This window comes from Mastigoproctus giganteus, chromosome 10, assembly GCF_048544385.1.
Source record: "Mastigoproctus giganteus isolate SK-2022 chromosome 10, ASM4854438v1, whole genome shotgun sequence".
Lineage (NCBI taxonomy): Eukaryota > Metazoa > Arthropoda > Arachnida > Uropygi > Thelyphonidae > Mastigoproctus > Mastigoproctus giganteus.
The window spans coordinates 187,841,863-187,862,734 of record NC_143584.1 but is presented as its reverse complement, the minus strand read 5'-3'; the positions used below and the strand labels follow the sequence as shown (position 1 = coordinate 187,862,734).

General features: G+C 37.6%; 1 protein-coding gene across 1 annotated transcript in view; it reads right to left on the bottom strand.

Annotated features, from left to right (window-relative positions):
• Positions 1-20,872, bottom strand: part of LOC150079653 (medium-chain acyl-CoA ligase ACSF2, mitochondrial-like) — a 214,685-nt gene that overhangs the window by 94,067 nt on the left and 99,746 nt on the right. The window contains exons 7-8 of the mRNA XM_090382505.1: positions 12,727-12,844; positions 12,059-12,154 (exon numbers count right to left, since the gene is read on the bottom strand). Coding sequence (XP_090238631.1) covers positions 12,059-12,154; positions 12,727-12,844 — 214 coding nt within the window. The remainder of the gene's footprint in view (positions 1-12,058; positions 12,155-12,726; positions 12,845-20,872) is intronic.

Sequence of the window (20,872 nt, the reverse complement as noted above, 5' to 3'; positions counted from 1 at the left end):
TATCACACAGATATAAGGAATGCAGAACTGGAATTTGGGGAATACAATGTGTAGAAAGGACAGCCAGGGCAGGAGGGGAGGAGGGGTTATGCTATTAGTTAAGAAACATATAAAATCCAAGGAAGTGAAGCCAGTCGACATTGATGGACAGGGCAATGTCGAGTAAGTTTGGTGTCACGTAAGCATAGGGAAATCAAAATTGAGAGTAGGAGTGTGCTATAGGCCGATTGACTCTGATGAGTATAATAAGATACTGTACGGAGAAATAGAGTGGGCCAGTAAATCAGAGAGTCTTATAATGGTGGATTTTAATTTCCCAGATACTGAATGGAATTTGTGGGTTGGTCACTCATACATTAGCAAGGATTTTGTGGATTTACTGAATGATTGTTTTCTACATCAGCATGTTAGGAAGGCAACTAGAGGGAGCAATACTCTTGATCTGATTATCAGTAGTGATTCTTCATGAATTAAGAATCTGCAGATAAAGGAACCACTAGGTGGCAGTGATCACAGTGTGCTGAAGTGGGATTTACTCAAATCAGGTAACTACCATTAGAGGTAAAGGGAAGGGTTTTTGCTTTCGTAAAGGCGACTACGATGGTCTGACACAGTATTTAAATTCTATACAATGGGACCAACTGATGACGTTACCAACAGCAAATTTGAAATGGGAAGCATTAAAAGAACTTATCTTGGAAGCTACTAGGCTTTACATACCAACTAAGAAATATTGTTCAAGGTTCAGGCCTAAATGGATGTCAGATGAACTAATGAGACATATGGCAGAGAAGAAAAATGCATGGGATACATACAAATTAATGGGTGACATAGAAGCCTATGATAGATATAAGCTGGTTTGTAACCAAGTCACAAAGGAGATTAGGCACGCAAAGGCAGATTATGAGAAATCCTTCGAAAAGGATGTAAAGAAAAACAGAAAAGAGTTCTTTACCAATGTAAACTCAAGAAGGAAAGGGATGAATCAGATTGGGCCACTGGATATTGATGGTTCAACGGTTGAGGATCCTGCTCAGGTGGCTAACAAACTAAATGAGTATTTTGCATCTACATTCAAACATGAGGAGTTATTCAGGAAGGGGAATGCCGTAGGTGAAGTAAACACTGGCAGTGATGATTTTGTAATAACTGAGAGGAAAGTGGAGGAGAAATTGTTGAAGATAAACATAAAAAAGGCATCCGGGGTGGGTGGGATCTATCCAGTTATATTAAACGAGGCAGCAAAGGAAGTAAGCAAACCCCTAGCCATAATTATGAGAGCTTCTTTGGACTAAGGGAAGGTACCTACAGACTGGAGATGTGCAAATATGACCCCAATTCACAAAGTTGGATCAAAGGCTGACACAAGTAATTATAGACCTGTGAGTTTAACTTCTGTTCCAGGAATATTAATGGAGGCACTGGTTAAAGAAGCACTGCAAGATCATCTAGACAAGACTTCACTTACAGCTCGGACACAGCATGGTTTTGTTAAGGGGAAGTCTTGCCTGACCAATTTGATTGGATACTATGATGCAGTCACAAAAGAACTGTATGCAGGGAATAACTTTGATATTATATACTTGGATCTTAGAAAGGCTTTTGATACTGTTGCACATGGAAGACTGCTACATAAATTGGAGCAGTGTGGCATTGGAAGCAAATTGCTGCTATGGATAAAGGGGTGGTTGAGGGGGAGAAGACAGAGAGTGGTAATCAATGGACACTGCTCATCGTGGACTAATGTTATTAGTGAAGTCCCTCAGGGTTCAGTATTGGGTCCATTATTGTTTTCTGTATTTATAAATGATATTGATGATGGTATATCGGGCTTAATGTCCAAGTTTGCAGACGATACGAAGGTTGGCAGGGTTGTCAAGGACACTACTGACACCATGCTGCTGCAACAGGATCTGGTAAGATTGAGCAGATGGGCTGAGAGGTGGCAAATGAAGTTTAACATTGAAAAATGTAAAGTACTACATATGGAAAACAGCAACCCCAGAGCAACGTATCAACTCTGTGGTACTACACTGACAGTGGTAGAAAATGAAAGGGACCTGGGGGTGGTTGTGCAGGCAGATATGAAGTTCTCTGAGCAGTGTAGATGGGCTGCAAGAGTAGCTCAGGGTGTATTGTCAATGATATATAGGAATTTTTCTAGCAGGGATAAGGAGGTGATTATTCCCTTGCATAAGGCAATGGTCAGGCCACACCTTGAGTACCGTATACAGGCCTAGAGGCCTCATTTCAAGAAGGATGTAGAGCTGCTGGAACGAGTACAGAGAAGGGCAACAAGATTAGTGAATGGAACAAAGGGGTACTCTTACAAAGAAAGGCTTAAGTTTTGCAAATTACAGTGTCTGGAGACCAGGCACCGGCGAGGTGATCTGATAGAGGTGTATAAAGCCTTGTATGGTTTGAGCATGGTCAATGCTGATGGGATTGTTCCTCTTGCTCAGAATAATCACCTGAGAGGGCATAAATTCAAATTGAGGAAAGACAGATGTGGGATAGATGTGCTTAAATTTGCCTTTAGCCAGTGGAACAGACTTCCATCCCTTGTTGTGGAAGTTGATAGACTAAATAAGTTTAAGGCTCAGCTGGACAGGTATTTTGAACGAACAGAGGGGTGAAGTAAAAGTGGTTTTTTTTTTTTTTGGCTGATGCTGCATAAGCTTGCTTTCTTGCATCAAATGCCTCTACTAATGCTAATGGTAATGCTAATAACCAGAGGACTCTCACAATACATTGTTTATACAAGTGAAAAAACACAGAAATACAAAGTTAAGCTACATAAAATAACAAATAAAGACAAAAACAACAATATCAGTAAAGAGAATTAATATTAATTAGAATAAAAAGATTACAAATTAAGCAGAGCATAAAATGACATCAGCAGACTAGGACCAGCACTTACATAACTGTCCTTTGCATACAGAATGATAAGCCAAGATACCATCACGATATGGCTTGTTAATAGCCCAAAGGTCAATTTCGATGTTGAGCAAGTTGAGAGTCTCCAGAGTCACATTTGGGACCTGTCTATCGAAGCTATGTAACTTCTGGTCTTGAGCACAAGGAGCTGGTACTGCAGAGGTATCCTCCTGGCAAACACCAACAACAAGTTCCAGATGTTTGTGTAATCATGCTTAGATGAGTACAGATGAAGAAATGCCTTGATTTTTAGCACGTGGGCTCTGTGGACTGCAGCGTGTATTGAAAGTTGGAGCAGAGTGCAGTTTTGGATGTTGTGTAGCTGTGGTGAGACCACAAGATGGTCCACTTCAGCACTCAGAATTTGAGACTCTAAAGTTTCTTGAGGCTGGTGGGAGGTGAGGCAGACCAAACTTCTATGGCATAGGAGAGCACACCTACTGAAGTAAGCTGCAAGGTATTTTCTGATTATTTGTTTATTGCGAGTTTTGCACAAATCTATTTTCATTACCCAGAAGGCTTTCAAAGCATTGGAATACTGGGCTTGGAGGTGAGGTTCACATCAAAGATTACTCCTAGGAATTTGACACTTCTGTGGGAGTCAGAACATTTCTTGCTGATTCTGGAAGTAGAAATGTGCAGTATCTGCAGATATCATCTGACCTGGATGTGACAGCTTGACTTCTCTGGATTAACTGATGCCAAAAAATTTGGCGTACTCACAGAATTCATTTAAGTAGCTGTTAACAGTTCTGAGGAGGTTCGTCTTGCTTGTGAATCACCAACGGCTTTTGCATGGCAAGTAGCACACAATATCATCTGCATATGATAGGAACACTGGAACTTGATCCATAAGTGGAACGAATATTGCAGCAAATAGCAGGGCTGAGAGAGAAAGCCACCTTGTGGGATTCTTACATCTACACTTTTACAGACTGTACTGTCATTACCTGTGAAGTGAAGCATTCTCCTATATAGAAGATTTTTGAGGAACTTGAGTATGTTGCCAGATAACCTGTAGAATCTTCTGAGTAAGGCAAGAAGGGGTGTGATTTGGACTGAGTTGAATGCAGACTTCATGTCCAGAAATATGTTGTGAAGATCTTCATTGTCATTCCAGGCATGATATAAGGCCTATAGACAGGCTTTATAAGGATATAAGTCCTATAAGGCCTGTAGACAGGTTACAGTAGATCTATTTGGCATGGCATAATGAATATTTTCAGGGCTATGCACAAGGACTGCAAGTGCAACATCATTATAGATGCATTTCTTGAAGCATTTCAGGAAGGGAGAGGCAATTGATATTGGCCTGCAGTCCACAGGTGTTTTTGCATGAGAATTTTTTGGAACTGCCATGACTCTGATGCCATATCAGGGCCGTGCTGAGCCATTTTAGTACCTGAGGCAAGAATGAAAAATCCCTCCCTTCCCTAAAATATTAAAAAAACAAATTTAATTAAAAAAATGACTTATTTAAAATACATTTCTGGTACATGTTTTAATAAAGAAATTAAAATTGAGGTTATAAGAATGACAACCATGGTGGTGGCCCCAAATAGCATTGGGGCAGTGCTTGCCAGTATCTGTACAGTGGCGTGACAAAGATTTTCATCTTGCAAAAACAAGATGATAAACAGACTAGAATAATCGAAACATAAAATCGAAAATGTTAGCAATTATTTAATTGCTAACATTTTCGTAATTGTTCTTTTAGTGCCCCTTTCAGCTTTTAACCTGAGGCAAGAGCCTCATTTGCCTCACCCTTAGCATGGCTTTGTGCCATATAAGCTTGCTTTCTTGCATCATTTACCATTACTACTACTCAGGGCCAGCCACAAGCATGTTCAACCGGTTCTGTTGAACAGGGCCCCATGCTCAAATGGTCTAAATAACAATATCATCCGTGTCTTTTCCATATTTCTATCAATGAGCCTACCTATTGATTATGAGTTTCTGTTATTATTTATTCATGTTCCTATATTTATGAGATGACTGCAATTGTTAAACAATATTGTTGATTAATGCATTAAATATTATTCATATTTAAAATATTTGTTCAGTATAATATAAAATTATTTCTGTTACTGTAAAATTTGAAAAAATAAAAAATTACTATTACAAAAACACCCCATATAAGTTTTGCACAGGACCCCAGAGCCCACAAGTAATTCTTGAACAGGGCCCTGCAAATTTTTGGGCCAGCTCTGCTATTACTACTCCACTGAGGAAACAGTATAAAATAGGGGTGAATGACCTACCTTTTTCTTTGTATGCCTATAATACTAAATATGTAGATGAGCAAACAGGAATTACATCCATAGTTAATTTGTAAACTAAGGAAATTAGGATGCTGTTTTTCACATTTTGTCTACTTAGAGACTGCAATTTTCAAAGATTAGATTAAAATTTTCTTCCTATATTATGGTTCCAATGAAAACTGCCAAATTACATTTTTTAAAAAAAAGAGAGAAAAAATTATGTGTACACAAGTAACCTGATCTGTTCCTTGACTAGCAGTGAAGAACCCCAAATAAACAAACAAATATGAAAAACTGTAATGGAATTAGCATAATATAATTAATAGCCTAATAATATGAATTTAATTACATTGATATATAATATAATGAATTGCCAATAAATATGAATTAATTGAAACAGGATGGATAAAATGATGCAGTTTTATATACTATATATACATATACTCCACACACATATTCATATATACAGGGTGTTTCGGTTAAACGTTTCAGAACTTCTAAGAGGGGTAGGGTACATCCTGACAACTCGAAATCATATAGCAATGTGGGGTCGGAAATGCTTTCCTGAAGCGGTGTTGTACACAGAAGCACCATAAAGAAAAGAGACCGTAAGTGAGAAATCGTTTTAATAATACATGAAAAGAAGCAAAAGGTACATGGATTAAAGTAAGTGTTCGAAGTTTCTTCCACGGGCTACAATGCACGCCTCACATCTCCGACGCATGGACATCCGAACATTCTGGAATACTCCAGGCGAATTTCGAATTTCTTCGGCAGCTACTGCGATTCTTGCAACCAGCTCCTCAGCATTGTCAACAGGGGTGTCATAAACTAGCGATTTCATATGACCCCAGAAATAAAAATCAAGACATGATAGGTCGGGTGACCGAGCAGGCCAACGCACGGGACCACCACGTCCGATCCACTGTTGACCAAATGTGACATCCAGGTAGTTACGAACATCTCCGCTATAATGGGCAAGGGCTCCATCGTGTTGGAACCACATTGTCTGTTGCGTTGATGCAGAAATCTGTTCATCTCTCAAAAGTTGTGGCAATACTTGCTGCAGAAAGATCAAGTAGATAGGTCCGGTTAGACGACATGGTAACAGGTAAGGTCCGATGAGGTGATCTCCCATAATACCGGCCCATACATTGACCGAAAATCGAATCTGTGCTGCACGACGTTGTATTGCATGCGGGTTCTCGACCGCCCAGATATGGTCGTTATGCGTGTTGAAAATTCCTTCCCTTGTGAAGGATGCCTCATCGGAAAACGACACTTCAGCAGGAAAAAGGGGATTTGTAGCACATTTTCCAAGGTACCACTGTGCGAAAGCAATACGAGGTGCATAATCCTCCGGTTGCTGTGTCTGGACACGCTGCCTGGAGTATTCCAGAATGTTCGGATGTCCATGCGTCGGAGATGTGAGGCGTGCATTGTAGCCCGTGGAAGAAACTTCGAACACTTACTTTAATCCATGTACCTTTTGCTTCCTTTCATGTATTATTAAAACGATTTCTCACTTACGGTCTCTTTTCTTTATGGTGCTTCTGTGTACAACACCGCTTCAGGAAAGCATTTCCGACCCCACATTGCTATATGATTTCGAGTTGTCAGGATGTACCCTACCCCTCTTAGAAGTTTTGAAACGTTTAACTGAAACACCCTGTATATATATATTCATATACTGTATATATATATATATACCATAAGTAGGTACAGCAATACTCTGCATTGCACTGATAACTGGTACCGAACCTGTTCCATGTTATGTGAAACTGTGCTGATTGAGGTATAATTATAATGGGTTTTAATTGAATGCATACCAGAGAAACAGTCTATAAACAAATTATAATAAATTTATAAACAATTTGAGCTTGATAGCCAATTAAAAGGATTTGAAATAAAAAATATTGCAAAAATTTTATTAATGAAACGGTAACATCATGAAAGATGAGAAAAAAGCTGTATTGTTGATTTTGATATTTCAGTAATGAAGTCATCTCTTCTTTTTCCTGGCGTACAAGTCTTTGTAGCATCAAATCTCATCTTGTAAAATTTGACTTATTTTGATGCTACGTTCAACATTCGGATCTCCATTCATAATTGCCTCGCAGGCATGTCAGCCCCCCCCCCCCCCGAAAAACTTTCTCCAATTCTTCTGTTGAAAATTCTTTTGGTGTCACTTCAGAATTGTTTTCCTCTTCTTCATATGCAGTTTGCTTGTCAATTTCAAGGAGAGTTGCGTTATCTAAGTAATTTCCATGTGATTCAGTGCAGCCACATACATTGGCAGTATCCAAAGTTTCGAATCCCAAGTCTTTACTGATCTTCACAATGTCCTCAAGATTTGCCTGAACTTGCGATTTAAAACCAGTGAAATCATTTGCCAAATGGAGTGAAACATGCTGCCAAACAGAACGCATATTGTTTGGCAGTGATTTCTAGCAAAGATGCAGATTTATTTTCGATCATATTTAAAGGGGTAAAAAATAAATTGTGAAATGGAAAGTTTGAAAAGCTATCACGGCAGGATGGAATTAAGAATACTGAACATGTTGCCGCTGACTGCCTAAGGGGAGCTTTTGGCACATGTGCATGTGAGACAATAGAGTTAGCACTACAGCATATATGTAAGCACACCTAGGCTATGACAACGCAGCATATATGTAGAGTATGTGTCTAGGCTATTGAATGAGTTTTAACATATACAGTAAATTTTCGGCTTAAACTTAATTGAAAACTGTGTTATAGTGAAATCCGTGCTGTTTGAAGCTGTGCGAAGCGAGGTATTGCTGTATATGGCTTTTAAATCAGCAAAACCCCCACCTCCCCTTGGGGAAAAAAAAGAAGCAATTTAAAAAAAAATACATATGGCAGGTAAAAAGAGCCAAATTATAAATATGCCATTGATACAGATATATTACCTGTAATTCATACTTAACACCCACTCTGAAGGGTTAGGGAAGGGAACAAATTACAGCTACTAGGTGAATGGTATTTCAAAAGCGTGTGTGCAAAAAATTCCTGGACATATTAGTACAGTGGATTCCGGTTATTTGGGCCAATGGTTAATCGGGGCAGCCGTTTATTTGGGGCAAATCTTAAAAAACAGAACCCAATCGAGAAAATAGACAGGGTTTACTTTGCTTAATTGGGACAACATGCCGTTTAATCTTTAATCGGGGCAGGAGACAGCAGCACATTACCCTACGATTGTTTCCACCGTACCACGTGGTTCCATCAGATTTCTGGAGGTCACAATCATAAAATAATAAAAACAATTAGCGGTCACCTGTTTATTGGGCTTTTCTGTTAGTGCAATCTATCATAAATGGATAGTAAACTCGATCTTATTGAATCTGCGATAATACCGACAGCTGGAATTCTGTGGGTTATTATGGTGAAATGTGTTTACACTTCCATGAAATCTTCAATCATATAAAAAAATTAATTTTCAGAATCTTCTCTTCATTCCTATTTTTAAAGCTTCGTAACTTGTTACTCCGTTCTCACTTGCATGTATCATGTTACTTGCAATTTGTGTGCCGTGTTCTTTGTTATTGATTGCTTATCTTTTTACTGTTTTAAATTTTGACCCCCGCCCACAAATATTAGTGAACAGAAATGTCAACTAGTTAGTATGTACATATTACAGTACATATTAATTATTCCAATTATCACATATATTCTTCCGATTTCCACGTATCATTTAATTTTTTTAATTGGTAAGGTAATAAAGGGTAAATTTGTGCTTAATATATCTTTACTTTTATAGCCTGTGTTTTATAACTTTACTTTTATAATACTGTTCACATCGTATAGTGAACGGTACTTTACTATGGTGAGTCCATCGTAACGTGATTTTATTGTACAGTGAACCAATTGTAAAGTGGGGATCCACTGTATTTTTAACTATTTACGTGAAACTTCGGATAATTGGGGCAACCGCTTAATCGGGCCAAAATGCACTAGTCCCAATGTGTACCAAATAACCGGAATCAACTGTATTAGTATTGGCCGTATGGTTGAATTTCCCAAAACTGTCAGCTTCTACCACCCATGAAGGTAACTTATTCCAGTAATTTATAAACTCGCTGGCTAAAATAAAACTTCCTGCAATCCAGTCTAAACATCTCTCCTCGTAACTTGAAATTATGGCCCCTTAGTTCTAGAATCATTTCTAACCGTGAAAATTTCATGCTCGTTCATTTTACTGTTGCCTCTCAGAGCCTTAAACGCCTCAATCAAGTCGCCTCTAAGGTGCCTAGTTTCCAAGCTGTGCAACCCACATATTCGAAGTCTTTCTTCACATGGATGCCCAGTGAAGGTAAAGAAAGACAATGTGAGAACGACGAGAAACATCGGATAAGTTACGCAGAAAATTAGTTTCCCGATACGGCACTCTAGTGCTGCTCACTCGGTAAACAGACAGTAGGTGTTATCGGTCTGGAGCAAAGTCGAGAACGATATATTGATTGACAGGTAGTCGTGGCAAACAATGTGCTGATTGGTGCGTGAAAACAACACACAATAACATCGGTTTAGTATCACTCAGAAGCACTAATAGTAACTTGCCCTAATGAATGCTTTCCACAATGGTGAAAAAAGGTCAGGTTGCCAACCAGGCTAGCCGAGTGGGTAAAGGGCCTGCCTGGCAACCCAAAGGTTACGGGTTTGATTCCATCATGATGGTGCCGCACTATCCGGTTGGATCTCACAGCCACGATACACAAAGGAAGCAGGAAAAAAAGTGGTTCCTTCGTGTATTGTTCACATCGTACGATAAAAAAAAAAACGTCAGGTTACTTCCACTTGAATCCTAACCTAACCTTTTTCCTTTAGAATCACAGTCATATTTAGAAATACATTCATAAAAACATAAATTTTTTTATGACTGTATTTTTATTTTTTTGTTCAATAATATGCCCTAAATGGTGAAAAAAAGGTCAGGTTACCTCCACTTGAATCCCATGGGAGCTTGAACCCTCCCAAAATGGAGGGGGTAACCTAACCTTTTTTCTTTAGAATCATGGGTGGACTAGTGCATAAATTGTTTATTAACAAAATATTAATTTTTTATTACTGTGCTTTTATTTAAATAAAAGAAAATATAAGAAATATAACAAAAAATAAACAAACCTTTTCCTTTTTTCGTAACCAAACCTAAATCAACAGTATAGTAAAAACACTCACGAACTCCAAAAACCTGCTTTTAATAATGAGAAAAAAACATAATGAAGAACATAAAAACGAACAGAACAAAACTTTTATTAATTTAGTTTTCATCAAAAAATCAACCAATGTTTTATTTTCCTTACAAATTTCTTCCATATTTAAAAGATTCATCGCTATAATTATCTGTTTACCGTTCATCACAAAATTATTATGCACTTCTTTACTCATAAATACACATTATAATGCCAACATGACTACACAGTAGCTTGTCCTCTGTCACACCCACCACCACCAATCATTTCATCATTTGCCACATCTACCTGTCGATCAATATATCCTTCTCGATTTCAGCTCCAGACCAATAACACCTACTATCTGTTTACCGGTGAGTGCTAGAGTCCAGTGTCAGGAAACTAATTTTCCACATAAGTTATCTGACGTTTCTCATGTTGGTTTTCTTTACCTTAGCCCTTTTTCTTTTAAATTTTTTATGGCTTTTTTTAATTCTGCTTGGAGTTTACCAACATTTCATCTTTTCTTAATGGACTGTAATACTGTATGTAATTTTTTAGTTTTTAATAAAAAATTAAATAATTTAAAGATGCTGTTTTTTTACACTTTTTATTTTGACAAACACGCAAAATTTAAAAAATGTATGTGCATATATTTCTGTGTATTATGCATATCATCATTATATGTGCCAAGGGTAGATTTAAGCATACAGTTGAACAACCACATAGGTATATAATTATGTGCATAAATTATGTGATTAAACATGCAAAATTTAAAACATATGTACGTGCATATATTCCTGCTATCATCATCAATGCCAATGGTAGGTCTAAGCATACACTCAACAACCACTTATGTGTATAGATAGGTTTTAAAAAAAAATTTAAATATGCATTTGATACCATTATTCACTTCCATTTTTAAATTATTTCAAAATATATTTCAAATTTGGTATGATATTTGAATATTACTCACGTTGCTAACTCTCTCTGTCCTTAGCAAATATTGTCTTATATGTTTTTGTGTTTATTATTCAAAAATAATAACAAATTTTTCATATGAATTTTTCAAAAATCTCTTTTGCAAGACCATTAAAACCATTAGTATCTCTAAATCATGAGGGAGAGTTCTATAAATGACTAGACAACCTAAAGGCAAGAAAATGAAACAAACACATACTTCCAAGCATCATAACTTAAGTACTAGCTAGGTTCCCATGCTAGCATTACTAGAAGTTGAACAGAGAACAAACACAGTAGCACAGGCCCTGATAAAACTTCTCATGCTATAAACTCAGGAAAAATTATTAAAAAGATTCAAAAACCATACCAAGAAAAAATGTATCTATATTTATGAAAATATAGAAAATAACAGATTTTTATTTTCAACCAACAGTTAACACAAGCCCTTTATTTTTTAGAGGGATCTCACAGATCTAGTGCCAACACTGGGTGGGGTATTATTATTATTGGCATGTACATAGTGCGTTGGTATTAAAAAAGGTTGGGAAGCACTGGTGTAAGAGATGAAAGTAATACCAGTGAATGTGATCAAAAACATTCCGTCACTGGAGAATTGTTCATAATTATAATAATAATAATAATAATATACTAAAAGTTTTCACTTAAATCCATCTTTACAGTATCTTTAATATTTTCACAGCTTACTTTTTTTTCATATTTTTGCCTCTTCCCAGTAAAATATGCACTGTTGATAACTCCATGGTGAGTTAAAACAGCAGCTTTAGATGCTCCTGTAGTTCCCTGAGAGGGAGAGAAAGTAATAATGTATTTTGTTAATGTTGTGCATATTCCAAGATGCATTAGTAAAATAATAAAATAACAATTTGATTGTATTTCTTTAGTAAATACAAATTTTGAATAAATGCAGAGATGACAGAAATTCAGAACAACTTGGCGCCTCCATAGCCAGGTTGTTTTGTTTGTTTTATTTGGTTTTTAGGAGCATTAGCAACTAAGGCCACATTGCTCTGGGGATATGTGGTGGTCATTCTCTGACCCATAGCCAGGTGGGCAGGAGCAGCAGTGCATAGCACACGCTTCTTGATTAGACCGGGGTTCGAGCCCGTAACCACCAAATACGGAGGATGCAGAAAGGTCAGGGAATGACCACCGCATATCCCAGGAGCAATGTGGCCTTAGTTGCTAATGCTCCTAAAAACCAAATAACAACAATAACAACAGAACAACTTAACTCAGTTGTTCTGAATATTATTAAATATACTTATATTCTGCATGAATAAATCATCTGTATCATCATAAGTGTAATAGAGTTTGTTTCCTCACTTCTTCAACCAATTCATTCATATACTCACTGAAGTAAACTGAATATTCACAGGATCATCAAACTGCACATTTTTTTCTATTTCATGGAGTGCCTCATAATCATTAGCTCCACCCATTTCAAATACCTCTCGATAAGCTATTGTTCCCCTACAAATAAAACCAAAATAATAATATATTACCATAATTAACATACATATAGTATCACAAAAAATTAATAATATAAGAAATTATTAACAACAGCCTGATAAAAGTGACAAATTTGTTATGGTTGCTATGTTATAAAAATAAAAAATTTATTCTCTGCTAATGAAAACTATCAAATATATTTAAAACTATCATGTGAATAAATAAAGGACATAAGTATTTTTCAAGCTCCTATAGAGTTTGAGTCCTTTAGTGTGATAACTATATAAACTGAGGAATGAAAAGACCAGCAAAAGCAACGATAATGGACAATACACACTCTTTTCAATGTACTGGCAAGAGCCTTTATTAAGGTGGCATTAATCTTTCTTATTTCAGACTGACATGGATTTTCTTTTCAGCAACTTTTCACCAGTGGCAAGAATGAATTTTAAATGCTGTATACTGAACTAGGTAAATGGTGAGCAGAGAGCAAACTGTTGGCAGTTGGTAAGGAACTAATGAAGCATGAGATGAAACAAGTTAATGTATGCAGTGCATTACATTTCAGGTGGATTTGATTTTTATTTCTTAAATTAATAGAATTTCTCCTTTTCTATGATTAATAGCAGCAAAAAATAAATAACTAATTATCTTGTTACCAATTAATTAACTAATAATATATAAAAGTAATTGTTTTCACTTCACTGCACATACTGCATATTTTGTAGTACTTTGTAATCAGAGTGCGTGAACCTGTGATATCCCTCTCAAAAATAAAGCCTGCCAACACTTTCATAATGCAGTCTGCTTATTTCTTCTTTGATTTAAATAATAAATGAAATATGAGGTGAGAGCTAAAAGTTTCCAGACTGGAGAAACAAAATTAATTTAGAATTTTGCTGTTTCCTTCAAAGTAGTCTCCTTCCAGAGTTCAAAAATTTGATCCTAGTGCAATTCAGCTTGAATCTTTGCAACAACTTCAGATATTCATCCTTTTAATTGGATTTTCCTTTTGAAGAATAGGATGAAGTCAGTCAGGGGCCATGTTGGGGGAACTAAGATGACTACCGAACTGACAAAGCTATGTGGACTATGCATTCTTATGATGCAGAAGCCAATCCCAAGTATACAATATATCTGAGAATTTTCTTCTGACCTCCTCCCTAAAATGCCTTAGGACCCCAATGTAGAACTGATAATTTATGGTTTGGCCTAGCAGAAGAAATTCCTGATTCTCTCATTGAATAAAACAATCAGCATGCTCTTGATCTTTGATCTGACCTGGCTTGCCTTTTTAGGATACGATCTCAGCAAGAGGAAGAATGCCATTAAATCTGGGCTTGCTCAATCCATTCAAGGGATTAAACAACTCAGTAAGATCTCAGAGCTGTCTAGTCCTGAGATACTGCAATTTGCATAACTGAAACCTTCCTTGGTAAGAGCACCTTTTGTTCCCTTCATTAATCTGGGAGCTGTTTAATAAAGAATGATCATTACTTTTTTTTTTCACAATGTAGCTTTATTAATCATTCATATTTTCATGTTCCTTTTCAAAGTAGTCCCCATTTGATTAAATGCATTTACATCACCATTTCTGACATTCTTCAAAAATGTGGTGGATGCTGCTTTTTGACATGCATTTGAGAATCACTTCTAATTTCTTTACAACTTCTGCAGATAAAGGAACCACTAGGTGGCAGTGATCACAGTGCATTAATATGGGATTTTTAAATTCTATACAATAGAACCAACTGATGATGTTCCCAACAGCAAATTCTAAATGGGTAACATTCCAGAAATCAATGATGAAAGCTATTAGGCTTTTCATACCAAGAAATCATGTTCGAGGTTTAGGCCTAAGTGGATGTCACATGAACTAATGAGACTCATGGCAGAGAAGAAAAATCATGCGATGCATATAAATTAACAGGTGACACGGAAGCCTATGGTAGATATAAGATAGCCTGTAATCAAGTCACAAAGGATGTTAGGCAAGCAAAGGCAGAGTACAAGAAATCGTTGGCAAAGGATGTAAAGAAAATCAGCAGAGAATTCTTTATTTATCTAAACTCTAGAAGGAAGGGGACCAATCATCTGAATGTTGATGATCCTGCTCAGGTAGCTGACAAACTGAATGAGTATTTTGCAAAAAATTCATACATGATGACTTCTCTAGGGAAGTGGAAATCAGAAATTTATCAAACTCTAACACGGAGCTAAATGAGGTGAATTAAACTAGAGGTGAATTAAACTCTGGCAATGAGCTAGATGATTTTGTAAAAACTGAGAGGAAAGTGGAAGAGAAATTGTTGACGTTAAACATATGAAAGCCACCTGGGATGGATGGGATCTATCCAATTACGTTAAGGGAAGCAGCAAAGGAAATAAGCAAACCATTATGTGATGAGTATATGATGAGAGCCCTGTCGATCAATTAGGCCCTGGAAAGATTGTGTAAAGCTCAAGGGGTAGAATTTTTTTCAGCCTGGTCTGTACTTGTTAACAGGAGAGATTGCTTCTATAGGGATGGGATACACTTAAATAGATAATTAATAATTAATAGATTAACAGTACCCACTGGCAGAGGTGAAAGTGATTCTCGCACTGCTTCTATTGGAATGGGCAGCAGGCTGGAAAAAAAGATGCAGGATATTTCAGAGACTGCTGGGAGTCATTGAGGTACAAGTAAACACATGGGTTGTGTTAGGGTAGCTAAGAAAAAGAACAGGTGCATGTATACTTGTGTGTACACAAATGCTAGGAGTTTAGTTGATGAATTTGATGTATTGCTCAAAACATCAAAGGCAGATATTGTTGGAATTTCAGAGAAGTGGTATCACACAGATATAAGGAATGCAGAACTGGAATTTGGGGAGTACAATGTCTACAGAAAGGATAGACAGGATAGGAAGGGAGGAGGAGTTATGCTATTAGTTAAGAAATACATAAAATCCAAGGAAGTGAAGCCAGTCGACATTGTTGGACAGTGCAGTGTCGAGTCAGTTTGGTGTGACATAAGCATTGGGAGATCAAAATTGAGAGTAGGAGTGTGCTATAGGCCTAATGACTCTGATGAGTATAATAAGAAACTGTACAGGGAAATAGAGTGGACCAGTAAATCAGAGAGTCTTATAATGGGGGATTTTAATTTCCCAGATATTGACTGGAATTTGGAGGCTGGTCACTCACACACTAGCAAGGCTTTTGTGGATTTATTGGATGATTGTTTTCTACATCAGCATGTTTGGGAGGCAACCAGAGGGAGTAATACTCTTAATTTGATTATCAGTAGTGATTCTTCATGCATTAAGAATCTGCAGATAAATGAACCACTAGGTGGCAGTAATCACAGTGTGCTGAAGTGGGATTTACTCAAAGAGGTAACTACCATTATGGGTAAAGGGAAGGGTTATTGCTTTCGTAAAGGCGACTACGCTGGACTGAGACAGTATTTAAATTCTATACAGTGGGACCAACTGATGATGTTACAACAGCAAATTCAAAATGGGAAGCATTCGAAGAACTTATCTTGGAAGCTACTAGGCTTTACATACCAATTAAGACATATTGTTCAAGATTTAGGCCTAAATGGATGTCAGATGAACTAATGACACATATGGCAGAGAAGAAAAATGAATGGGATACATACAAATTAACACATGACACAGACGCCTATGATAGATACAAGTTGATATGCAACCAAGTTACAAAGGAGGTTAGGCAGGCGAAGGCAGATTATGAGAAATCTTTGGCAAGGGATGCAAAGAGAAACAGCAAAGAGTTCTTTACTTATGTAAACTCTAGATGGAAAGGGATGAATCAGATTGGTCCACTTGATATCGATGTGTCAACTGTTGATGATCCTGCTCAGGTAGCTAACAAACTAAACGAATATTTTGCATCGACATTCACATGAGGAGTTATTCAGCGAGGGGAATGCCAGAGGTGTATTCAACTCTGGCAGTAAGCTAGAGAATCTTGTAATAACTGAGAGTAAAGTGGAGGAGAAATTGTTGAAGATAAACACAAGAAAGGCACCTGGGGTGGATGAGATCTATCCAGTTATATTAAACGAGGCGGCAAAGGAAGTAAGCAAACCCTTAGCCATAATTATGAGAGCTTCCTTGGACTCAGGAGAGGTACCCATGGACTGGATATGTGCAAATGTGACCCCAATTCACAAAGGAGGATCAAAGGCTGACACAAGTAATTATAGACCTGTGAGTTTAACTTCTGTTCCCGGAAAATTAATGGAGGCACTGGTTAAAGAAGCACTGCTGGATCATCTAGACAAGACTTCAGTTATAGCTCAGACACAGCATGGTTTTGTTAAGGGGAAGTCTTGCCTGACCAATTTGATTGGATATTATGATGCAGTCACAAAAGAACTGGATGCAGGGAATAACTTTGATATTATATATTGGATCTTAGAAAGGCTTTTGATACTGTTGCACATGGAAGACTGCTGCACAAATTGGAGCAGTGTGGCATTGGAATTGCTGCTATGGATAAAGGGGTGGTTGAGGGGGCGAAGACAGAGAGTGGTAATCAATGGACACTGCTCATCGTGGACTAATGTTATTAGTGGAGTCCCTCAGGGTTCAGTATTGGGTCCATTATTGGTTTCTGTATTTATAAATGATATTGACGATGGTATATCGGGCTTAATGTCCAAGTTTGCAGACGATACGAAGGTTGGCAGGGATGTCAAGGACACTACTGACACTATGCTGCTGCAACAGGATCTGGTAAGGTTGAGCAGATGGGCTGAGAGGTGGCAAATGAAGTTTAACATTGAAAAATGTAAAGTACTACATATGGGAAACATCAACCCCAGAGCAACGTATCAACTCTGTGGTACGACACTGACAGTGGTAGAGAATGAAAGGGACCAGTGGGTGGTTGTGCAGGCAGATATGAAGTTCTCTGAGTAGTGCAGATGGGCTGCAAGAGTAGCTCATGGTGTATTGTCAGTGATATATAGGAATTTTTATAGCAGGGATAAGGAGGTGATTATTTCCTTGTATAAGGCAATGGTCAGGCCACACCTTGAGTACTGTATACAGGCCTGGAGGCCTCATTTCAAGAAGGATGTAGAGCTGCTGGAACGAGTACAGAGAAGGGCAACAAGATTAGTGAATGGAACAAAGGGGTGCTCTTACGAAGAAAGGCTTAAGTTTTGCAAATTACAGTGTCTGGAGACCAGGCACCGGCAAGGTGATCTGATAGAGGTGTATAAAGCCTTGAATGGTTTGAGCATGCTCAATGCTCATGGGATTCTTCCTCTTGCTCAGAATAATCACCTGAGAGGGCATAAATTCAAATTGAGGAAAGACAGATGTGGCATAGATGTGCGGAAATTTGCCTTTAGCCAGCAGGTGGTTGGTGGTGGAAGAGACTTCCATCCCTCGTCGTGGAAGTTGATAGCCTAAATAAGTTTAAGACTCAGCTGGACAGGTATTTCGAACGAACAGAGGGGTGAAGTGGAAGTGGTTTTTTTTTTATTTATTTATTTATTTTTTTTTTTTGGCTGATGCTGCATAAGCTTGCTTTCTTGCATCAAATGCCTCTACTAATGCCAATGCTAATGCTAATTAGCCATAATTATGAAAGAATCCTTGGATTCTCCAAGGACTGGAAAAGTGCAAATGTATCCCCAATAAACAAAGGAGGATAAAAGGGTGACACAAGTAATTGTGTCACCCTTTTATCCTCCTATGGAACAGAAGTTAAACTAACAGGCCTGTTAGTTTAACTTCTGTTCCAGAAAAAATAATGAAGTCACTGGTTAAAGAAGTAATGCAGGATGTTGACTAAGCCAGCATCCCAGTTAGTATGGTCTGAACTGTTTTGTTTTACCATGGTGATAAAATTTATTTATACCATCCTAAAAATATTTTTGCCATTCTAAACATTTTGATTAAATACACTGGTGTTCAGAGAAAGTGCATCACCTTGGAATTTCACATTTCTAACCCTTTTCACAATGGTATGTTACATTAATGACTAGCATCACAAATAGAAATATAAACAAAAGATATTTATTAATAGTTAAGGCAAAGCTAAGTAATATTTGACAGGTGCACTCAAAATATCCCAAAATGAGCATTTGTAACCTTTATACAACAGTTTTAGTAAACACAACAACTCTGGCTGAAATGTTATCAGGAGCTCTCAATTTACTTCAGTTTATCATTTTAAATGGAAAACAAAATAAAAAGTTCATCAGAAGCCCTCAATTTACTTCAGTTTATCATTTTAAATGGAAAACAAAATAAAAAGTTCACCAGGTGCAAACTAATATTTAGTTGAACTGCATTTGGCCCTGATGATAACAGCACACTGTCAAGGAATTGACAAGATCAATTTCTGAAGATAATCTGAAGGTCCGGGCTGTTTCATGGCCAGCTAAGAGTTGTAATGGACCATTCTTTCAACCATTTTTTTACCTATAACAAATGTAAACATATTACTGTCAAACCTCTAATGTAGAAATGAAGCTAAAGTAACTACAGAAGTGTCTAATTACACTTTTTGCCTGATGAAAAGGAGCAGAGTCGTCCTGAAAGATGCAGTTACTTGGTAGGTTGAAATGGTCTCTAATGGTTGGCAACAATTTGCCTTCCAATATGGCACCTCCGTAGCCAGGTGGGCAGGAGCAGCAGTGCATAGCACATTCTTCTTGATTAGACTGGGGTTCGAGCCCGTGACCACCAAATAGGGAGGATGCAGAAAGGTCACGGAATGACCACCGCATATTCCAGGAGCAATATGGCCTTAGTTGCTAATGCTCCAAAAAACCAAATAACAAGCAAACAAAAAACAATAGCCTTCCAATATAGCGAGGTATCCATTGGCATTTGCAGAACCTTTTATAAACTGCAGGTGACCTACTCCGCAATACAAAATGCACCCCCATATCATTTGGCTGGTAGGGAATTTCACTGCAGACACCATACAGTCTGGATTCTTCACCATGTCTGTGGCAAATTGATTGTCTCCAATCAGAGCCATTCAGGTTGAATTTCTTCTGATCCCAGAAAATAACTGACTTCCATTGCTCTGGGGGGTCCATTTGACATGCTCCTTACACTAAATTAATTGGGCGTTTTGCATTTTTTGTGTGCGGAGGGGCTTCTTAGGACAACAGGCTACAAGTCCATTTTTGAAGAGGCGTCTTCTGACTGTTACTGCACTTGCTACCACTCCTGTATGTTCTTCTCATTCTCTTTTCAGCTCAGACAAAGAAACTCTATGGTTTTTAAGGCATAAGTGCTTCAAAATGCGGTCCTGTTTTGGCATAGAGACTCGGTTGCATCTGGTTCCTTTCTTGCTATCAGCAGAACCAGTATTCTTGAGTTTGGAAAGAAATCTTACTCACTGTTGACTGATTACAAGACACTCTATAAGCAATTGACCCCGGGGGCTCACATCTGGTGAGTATGGGCTTGGCAAATCCAGGGTCCTGAGCTGGATATCATCATTCTTCTCTTTCTTGGTGATTCCTTTCTACTTCTCTCTCTCACTCTCAGGGTAACTCGGGGAATTTTTTTTTTTTTTTTTTTGGCTGGTGCAGCATAAGCCTCAGGCTTCCTTGTACCATATGGATAATAATAATAATATGATGGGTAGAACACCCTTCCTCACGTAAAGCAACAATAGCACTCTTTCTTCGTGGCGTCAACTGCATGTAACTCGCCATCCTGACACAAGCAAGAAATGACTGTAACTCTTGCAGAGCGTGCTTATATAGCTGAAAGTAACAGCTAATGCAATATTATGTCATCACCTACACGTGTCAATCTTATCTAATGCAATCTGTAAGAAATATTACCATATACTTACATTATTCAGACAACAAATAGAATTTTAAGGGGTATATTTTAAATGTATATACAACATAGTTTACATAATTCATAAAATTTCTTAAAAACAGTCTAGTGGGGATCCAATTAAAGATTCATATCAATTTGAAATACCTTGCATATATGAAAAAGTATTCCTAAAATTGCAATTCATGTATATACAAAAATGCACATCTTGAACCCA